The 9,570-nt window shown below is 35.5% G+C and overlaps 1 protein-coding gene across 1 annotated transcript; it reads left to right on the forward strand.

The window, feature by feature from the left end:
- Nucleotides 1-2,646: 2,646 nt before the first annotated feature.
- On the forward strand, nucleotides 2,647-3,867 carry LOC145141362 (stress-related protein-like). Its single transcript, XM_079074645.1, has 3 exons — nucleotides 2,647-2,749; nucleotides 2,884-3,108; nucleotides 3,194-3,867. The coding sequence occupies exons 1-3, from the start codon at nucleotides 2,711-2,713 to the stop codon at nucleotides 3,620-3,622; spliced, it is 693 nt and encodes a 230-aa protein (XP_078930771.1). The 5' UTR covers nucleotides 2,647-2,710; the 3' UTR covers nucleotides 3,623-3,867.
- The last annotated feature ends 5,703 nt before the right edge of the window (nucleotides 3,868-9,570 follow it).

Here is a 9,570-nt window from a genome sequence, read left to right on the forward strand (position 1 = left end):
TTGCTTCTAAAGCCAAGTTATGTGCACGCATGGAAACGACAAGGTTCTAGATGAGTCCTAACCTGAGTTTTGACGATTCTCACATTAACCTACAACAAACAAAAAAATAAACATACATTATTTTTTTTTAACTAAACAACTATAAGGAAGACAACCAACCTGTCCAGCTATAACTGATAAGAACAATAAGTCTAAAATTTCAATATACTTATAATAGCAATATACTTTCAATATATTCAATTTACTTTAAATAGCAATATAAGAAATATAGGCAATCCACTTTATATACCATATCGATACTTTACACAAATCAACATAGAACTTTTAAGATTTCATAGAACTTTTTGCTTACCCAATCTTGTTGTGCCTGCATGTTGCACCATCCACGACCTTCTTTATAGTGAAGAAAAGAAGGGTAATGCACAAAATCCGGCAGTAGCAGTACAAAATTGTAATAAGGAAGCTTAAAACCCAAAAATTGGATGGAAATAATGGATTTTCTTAAGCAAACATATGAAATTCTCAACTAGATTTGAGAAAAACAAAGGATTTCAACAATTGAAGTACAGGATTAGATGAAGAACTTGCTTTTTACAGATAGAGTACTTACAAAAGAGTTAAACAAGAGATCTGAACTGAAGAATGAACAATTACCAGATGATCGATGGTTAATTAATTACTAGGATTTGGACTTCGGTTCAATATCAATTTAGTAACAATTCCAAGACTAAAACAATTCCATATTCCTGAAATTTTACCAATGAGAGAACAAATCAAAAGATAGAGATAGATAAGGAAGTTGTCAAACACATACATTTCTATCTTTAGTTGGAATTTAATTATGTAAATCTGTGAATACTATCAACAAGTACATGAGTTTCAACTGAAAGCAGATTATTAGCGTAGCAAGGGTAGTAGATTATCAATGTTGAAAACAAAATACCTTTTAATCACAGAAGATAAACTAGGGAATGAGAAATGGTGGTGGAGATCTGCTAATCGATGTGAGAAAATCTTGTCATGAGAGAGCAACTATGAAATCATAGAAAATCACGAGTTATGGATGGAGAAGAAGGAACAAAAAAACATAGAAATATGGAGATGTGCATGAGCTTCAACGAACCTGTATAGAAAAATGGAGATTTGCTTGAGTTCTAAAAGCCTTGAACGAACGACAAATAGAGATGGAGGCGTTAATGAACTGGTGTTAAGGGTTAGGTTAAACACCGATGTTGAGGGGGGGGGGGAGGGAAGACGGATCCTGAGCAACAGAGAAGATCCGAGACCGGAGACGACCAAGGGGAAAGGGATTCTCAGATCATAACCCTATGGGGATGAGCTATCGTCCCTATAACCACAAACAGACGACGTAGTTTTTTTTCCAACTAAATAGATTATATATATATATATATATATATATATATATATATATATATATATATATATATATATATATATATATATATATATATATATATATGGGCATACAAAGGTATGGGGACGACAAGTCGTCCCTATATTTACCCCAAAACGCTTTATTTCCGTTGTGATGTAAGCTTTTTCCCGTAAAGGTTTCTTTGTATGTCCAAATTCAAAATCAATAATATACATAACCTTTGACAGATTACTTGCAACGTTATGGTGATTGAAGATTGGAAATCGTGATCTTCATCAGTTTCAACATCTAAGAGGAGATTGTTGAGTATTTGAGATATTGAAACTGATTTGACATTTCTGTTAATTATGGAAGACTTTTTAGGGTTTTGTATTTTTGGTAAATGTTTTATTTTCCCTATATATAGTCATTAGCTTAGCTTGTGATGTAAGCTTTTTCCTGTAAAGGTTTCTTTGTACGTCCAAATTCAAAATCAGTAATATACATAACCTTTGACAGATTACTTGCAACGTTATGGTGATTGATTCATGATTGTTCTTCAGATTCCGCATTCGTCATCTCGTTTTTCGTCTTAACAATTTGTGTTATTTATTAGAGCGATAGGTCGTCTCTACGGGCATGGGAGCCGTTGAGGGGGGGGGGGGGGGGGGGGGGCAAAGTAGGCAGCCGCATATGGTCCAATTTTTTTATTATATATTTTTATTTAAAAGTAACAACTTATAATAACGACAAGGGCCCTTTTTTTCTTGTTCATCATGAGCCTTTGAGGATACTTACTTCCTGAGGACCGGCCCTGTCTACGGGTGTTTTAAGAACACGCCAAACTCATTTCTTTTCCCGCTTAACATGTTGAGACAACAAGTCGTCCCTATAGCTTCAAGAGTCAATAAAAATTGGTCAACTCTATGATGACGATAGGTATTCCCTATAGGCAGCCTATAGCGACAACAAATGTCGTCCCTATAGATCTCATCCCTATAGGTATTTATTCTTGTAGTGTAAAAGGACCATTTAAGAAGTATAAGGGTCACTTTCGACAAAATAGGTAAATATTGGGGACCAAGTGTAACATGCCCCATTAAATTCAAATAACAGTCGACACCACTGGACCCACACTTGCCTACACGTCATGATGTTGCATGAAACTTTCGATTCTCGTGGAAACTGTGCCCTGCCCATTGGAACCGACTCTGTCTCTTGCATAAAGCTATAAATAATTATTCATCGACTGATCAATATGCATACCTTAAAATTTACGCAAATATCGCTTTTCAGTATACAATTTCATCTCTTAGTGAACCATACGACTTGATCATGGCCGAAAACGATCTTCCGACTTCTAATCAACCGCAGGTTCGTTACTTTGTGGTTCATGTTATTTTGTAAATATGTGTATCGAGTGATAAAAACATGTTTCTTGATAAAACCAGTTATGACAGTATCAGTTAGGAAATGACTTGTATTTTTTCCTCTTTTTGTTACAAAAGGATGAGCGCGAACAACAGAGCTTGAAGTACCTGGATGTAGTGCAAAAAGTAGCACAGACTGCAGTTCCTTATGTATCAAAGGCCTATGATTATGCTAAAGAGAACAGTGGGTCCCTCAAACCTGGAGTGGAAACTATAGAAAGTACTCTCAAGACTGTTGTTGGCCCTGCTTATGATAAGTTCCATGAGGTCCCTGTTGAGGTCCTCAAGTTTGCTGATCATCAGGTCAGCTTGTCTTCCTACTTTTCTCGAAAGTACTGTTATTTATATAATTCAGAAGACTTGTTTACATATGGTGAAATGATTGCAGGTTGAAGAGTCTGTTAGCAAAGCCAAGTCTACAAGTGTGGCTTCTGACGTCAAGAATGTAGGCGTGGTGGAAACCGCATCTGGACTCATGAAAACTGCATACACTACGATAGAGCCAACTGCGAAAGAACTTTTAACGAAATACGAGCCAGTTGCAGAGCAACAAGCTGCTTCAGCTTGGCAATCTCTTAGCAAGGTTCCACTCTTTCGTAGTGTGGCAAAGGCGCTTATCCCTACAGCAGGTTACGTTTCTGAGAAGTACAACCAGACTGTGAAACAAACAAACGAGGAAGGATACAAGGTTTCTTCTTATCTGCCATTGGTGCCTACTGAGAAGATTGCTAAGGTATTCAAGGATCCAGAGACTGAAGAAGATCCAGAACCAGTGGTTTCCAGTGGAGAAGAAGGAGCTCTGGGGGTGGCTCGTTGATTGAGATCAATATTGCTATGTGGAGATTTGATAGCATGTATGGTAAATTCTCGTTTTGGTTCTGTTATCGTTGTTTGTTCTCTCTGGCGTTTACAAGAAACATACAAATAAGTAATATTGCTAATAACTTGTTTAATGGTGAAATGCGAGACGATGCAACAAGACTAGCTGATTAGGAAATGTTAAGGTAGATGAAAACATATGAATTGATTGATATATGTGACTTATTATTATTTGTTTATTAAGCATTGGGATTAAATTACGATAAACACACATATATATATATATATATATATATATATATATATATATATATATATATATATATATATATATATATATATATATATATATATTTCTGATTATTGTTATTAGGGATCGTACTAACATCCTTAAAGTTTTTTCTTTGAGTCCTATAATTCATATTTTCTTTTTGTTATAATTTTGTCCATATTACTTTGTCTTTTATAATAACATTAATTAAAAGGGTCATACCCCACCCCTCCCTTCCCTTCTAACTCTCACCCTCATGTTTTATCGTCGGAAACCTTTGATAGACAACCTCGCCAGAAACCGCCTCCTCCGCCAATAAACCTACAAAATTTATGCAAAATCGGTGGTATTGCAAACTTGCAACATCTACGGAAATTGGTGGTGGCAGTGACAGGATGAGAGAGCCCCGTCAAGAAACCTCCAAATTTGTGTTAGATATTTAGTAGGGTTTATAGTGGAGATCTGAATACCCTTTGAATCGTGTAAACACTTTCCGAACTGATAATTATACCTTATCCCCGGGTTACAAGATATTCAGCCTAGGATAATCCCACGAGGACACTTACGAATCTAGGCACGGAAAACGTACGCCAAATTGCTAGAGAATTTTGAGTTTCTATGAAGAAAAACGAGAGCTAAAAAGTATCCCCCTTCAAAGAGGAGAGTCATTTTTATATAGAAAACGAGATGTAGGGTTTCGTTTTAGGGTTGGCCGTCATGGATTCCTTAGGAAACAAATCAAGGGAATCCGGAATTAATGAGGAAATCAATGGTTTTCAAAACTGAAGATCTTAGTCAATTTACCATAATTGCCTTCAAGAATTCGATTTTTCAACTATGTTTCCAGCCAGGGGCTCCTGCCCCGTGGAACCCACTAGGGGCGCTGCCTCTTTGGAAACCCTGAACCCGAGGGCGCTGCCCCCAGATCCTTGACTTGTCGTCGAATCAGCTTCTAATTATGATCTTATACATGTTTGCACTCCGCACATACTCAAACATATATTAGAGTACAAATTATGAAGTCTCTTAGCTCACATGTAGGTTCCAATTACACAAAATGTCCTGGTGACACTAGAATCGCCAACAATTTGTGCAAACTCGATGGTGGCATATACGTCATGACACAAGAGAGAGACCCATTGACAGAAATACTATGCACAAGACGAGGCAGGATGAGGGAGGGATGGAAGGAGTGAGGGGGAGGTAGATAGATACAAAGATAGATAAATAGATAGATATATGGATGGATGGATGGATGTATCAAATATATAGACAATCATACAAACATACAAAATTGACTATGTCTCCAACCTTCGTCTAAGAGCGTTCCAATGGTCAACCCTTTCTCTAAAAAATCGATGGTCACAATTACCAAATCATTTTGTGCAACCCTTTCTATGCATTTCAAGGGTAACAATTGTTGGTGTTCAACCCTTTCTTTGCAAATATCAAAATTGTTGCTTGGATTGGAGATCTGCCCAACGGAACTAACGTTCATCGGAGATTGTCACAACTCGAGTTTTAAAATTAGGGGAAGGAAAGAGAAGGGAGGGAAAGTGAAGAAAAATGAAAGGAAGGAAGAGGGAGGGAATCCCTACCAATCAATTATATTTGGACGGATAGTATCTAATGTGTATTTTTTTCTACACACCATCATAATGTTAATGCACACACCAATCTAGTTTTAGACCTAGAGTTTTTTAAAATCTAAATTTTTCATTAATTTTGATTGGGAGCCCCTATGACTCTGTCGCTACTTTACTTTTTTTATAGACCATTTACCCATTTTTTTTAATAGTATAATTCTCCCACTACTTTTATTTGATTTTTTCTTGTATCACCATTATTTTTATTTGTAAATGTCTTTTTGTAACACCCAATTTTCCGTCTAGTGGCTAGTGGGTGCCACGATGCATCGTGGACCAGTGGTTGTATAATTCATATGGGTGGAACCCGGTAGTCATTTGATTGAGACTCTTAGGTCTCGGATCGTTAGTCTTGTTGGCATGTTTGGGTGTTAGTTCATTGTTGGCAGTTGGGAGACTCAGTGACCAGCTGTTTTGAATCATGTAGATAGTAAAAGTTTGTTGGGAGTATTAGTTATGCATCGGAAGTCGCTTGATGGATGTTTGGAATTGTGGACCCTGTTTTCTTGAGGGTTGTTTATTAGGAGTTTAGTTACTAATGTTGGGTATTGGTTCTGAAATCTCATGTCATGAAGTTTGTTGTAAATGTATCGAGTGATTTGTCTGGTGGAAGTACACCTGAGCTGATATAGGGGTTTGGATGTCACGTGATATTTTGGATTGACCTTGGTTAAGCTCGTGGGAGCGGTTGGTTAGCGATGACTTCTCAGGAAGTCAAGTGAGTATTTGAGATGTTTTAGGCATAATTTCCGGATTTGGGATTCGTTGAAATTCACGATCGGAGTATTTTAAATGTTCGTTCTCCAAGGTTGGTGTGTTCCTAGTTGGGAACTAGGGGTAGGCATGACGAATGGATGACCATCAGTCCTTAGATTTGGTTTATAAAGTTTAAACTAATGGATTCCCGATCTGGTGAAGTATATTGATGGAATTGATTTGCAGTTTTAGTTTCGAGAGTTTCTCAATTTAAATGGTTTTCGTTGTGAGTTGAGACATATAGTTGGGAGAAAGAGGTAGCTATTGTATTTGGGTATTTTCAATTGTTTGAGTTTTGTGTTGGAATCGGTTGGGTTCCGAGTGGTCACATCAATTTCCTTTATGGGTGTTTTGATTTTATGAAGTGGTTGGAGGAAGCATATGAATTGCGATGATGTTGTCTTCAAAAATTATAACCGAGACGGATTTCGAGGACGAAATCCAGTTTAAGTGGAGGAGAGTTGTAACACTCTGTTTTTTGTCTATCTATTTCAAATTAGGGTTATCAAATAATACGGAGAGTTAGTGTGTATATATATATATATATATATATATATATATATATATATATATATATATATATATATATATATATATAAATAACTAGCTTTACGGTGAAATAAGTAAAAAGTATTTATAGTCAATGAATTAAATTAATTAAAATTAGATGTATTAAATAACAAGATTAATTAAGAATATTATTAAAGATTAAATAATAATAGTATTGTGGATTATATAGTCCAGGGTTTAATTGGTAATATCCTGAAAATCAAATACGAAGAACAAATTAGATTTATGGTGTATTCTGTCATTATGTTGAAGTAGAGGGACTAAAGTTGCCAAATTCAAAATTTTCATTGTCTTCTTCCCCCTACATATGAAAACAAAGATGATGTGTTTCTTTCTTCTGGGACCTTCAAATCGCGATAGCTTTGAAAGAGAACTGATTACTGTTGGGATTTATGTATTACAACAGTCCTATGGTGCACATACAACACTAATGCTTTGGATCTAAGTTTTATATAGTTATACATGCAACAAAAATTATCCAAAGCATGAAGCCTACAACTAGCATACAATTTGATATTTAAATCATAAAACACTAGTTAGAAAATTACCTCCTTGTTGTAGCTTGTAGTAATTGGTTTTTCAAGGGCCTAGCACCTCAAGTGTGATGCCTCAAATGTCTTATAACAAACCAAAAAATAAGGGAGGACTTTGAGAGAGAAGTTTGGAGACACAAAATCGTTTTTGGCTTCAAAGAACACTTAGTGCACGATTTTGGCTTTTGATGAATACATATATAGTGTAGAATTCCAAGAGTCATAAGCAAACTCTAATTCTTACACTTGGGCTTATGATAAATAATTCATATGGACTAATATTTCATGGACTTTCACATAAGCTTAGTCCATCATGGATAAATAGCCCAAACCATATGTATCACTGATTTACACAATCAGGCCCCGTTAATTTAATTAGTCTTTTTTTATCACTAAATTAATTCCAAATTAATTATTGATCAATACTAATTAAATAATATGATTTCTCAATTAATATATTATACTTATAATATATTAATAAATCACGAATAACCTCTTTCTCAAATATCCATCCTATGAAATTGTTCCAGAGTGTTACAACCCAAATGGACCATGTTGTATCGGGTCAAGTACATACCAATTATAGTTATGGGATTAGACACATAATCCAACAGTCTCCCACTTGGATAATTCTAATTACTATAATTGCAAGTACGACTTCAAACTCCGATTGGCAATCGTAGCTCTCAAAAAAGACCGTTGTCGAACTCTGATCTTACTAGTAATGCGTCCATAAGATAAGGGATCATATATTCCTCCATTCTAGATATCGTATGAACTGAGAAATGGATTATAATCATTCTCTCTGTTCATGTGTTGTTTCCCGATTTCCGATTTATGATGACTGACTAATTGAACAAATCAAATCAGTCCAGGCTTGGCCAAGCGCTCAGGACTGTCATCAGTAAATCATCGAGGGGCCCACAGATATCGCTTTTATCCACATTGGGTAAAAGGAACGGATAAACTTCGACTCATATGCTTGCTCTATTTACTCATCAAATCACACACAATGATACGTTTTATAACATCGAGTTACCGGTGCGTTTACATATCATCAATGTGCAACCGATTTGTAAACTGCAACTCATATGTCTCGGTTTCAAGAATATAAGATATTATCGTCTCATGATCACTCGTGATAAAATCCATGAAGTGATTCAAATGAGCGTGGGTTTAGTCCAATACTCAAATCTTATTTCAGGAGTACTCATGAATACTGCAGCAAACTTGTGTTATGTCTAAACACCTTTAGACAATCTACAGACCCATTCATGACAGTCTAGCTTCAATACCTACTTCCAAAGTATGATAGACTGTGGATAGTTTGAATAATCTAGTTATTCGGGAAGTCAAAACATGCAAAGTGAAACACAATAATAATCGAATCCAATATGGTCTCAAAACTTTTGAATATAAATAAAACGCATTTTATTTAATCACCATATTGATTACACATTATTCATTATATAATTTTTCGATTTATCAACTTTATACTTGAATTAAAACAATAGTTATCCCATGCTCCAAGCATGTACACTATGTTATCTATGGTCCTTTCTTTGTGAAATAGATCAATTGAATACATCTTCAATGACACTCATTTCACTACTCCAAGTCTTTATCACAAGTGTAAGAATGCCAAATTCTTGCCACTATTAGAATGTGCTAGGTTCTTACCTTTATGCAATGATCCTTTTGTAAATGTCAATACACTAAGGCCACAGAGATTTGGACAATGAAATTACAAAGTATTCCATTGGAGATTGTTACAAGACAATTCCCCGGAAATGAAGTCTCACATTCAAAGTACATTCCTTTGAACATCCTTCTTGCATAAAAGTTTCTAACCTACACATAGATTCTTAATATCCAACTCCCATTATGGAAACGTTTCCATATTTTCCATATGACAGCTCATTATTAATAGAATTTTGTCTATTCATAATAAATTCAATATGGTCCATCATTACAATACTTCCCATTGCCCACAAGCAACCAATCTTTGGCGAACCTTAGATTGTTCTTAGGAATTGTTTAGTCATATCCGGTTCTGGTCCTTTTTCCTTCTTAATGCCCTAGGCATTTGGAAAATTCAGAACACATAAATATTATAGCATATGCAATCGATCCTATACCCGAAGGATATGCGATACGATTCATAATGTCT

Source organism: Lactuca virosa, chromosome 9 (genome assembly GCF_052849685.1).
Source record: "Lactuca virosa cultivar CGN04683 chromosome 9, Lactuca_virosa_CGN04683_v6, whole genome shotgun sequence".
Taxonomy (NCBI): domain Eukaryota; kingdom Viridiplantae; phylum Streptophyta; class Magnoliopsida; order Asterales; family Asteraceae; genus Lactuca; species Lactuca virosa.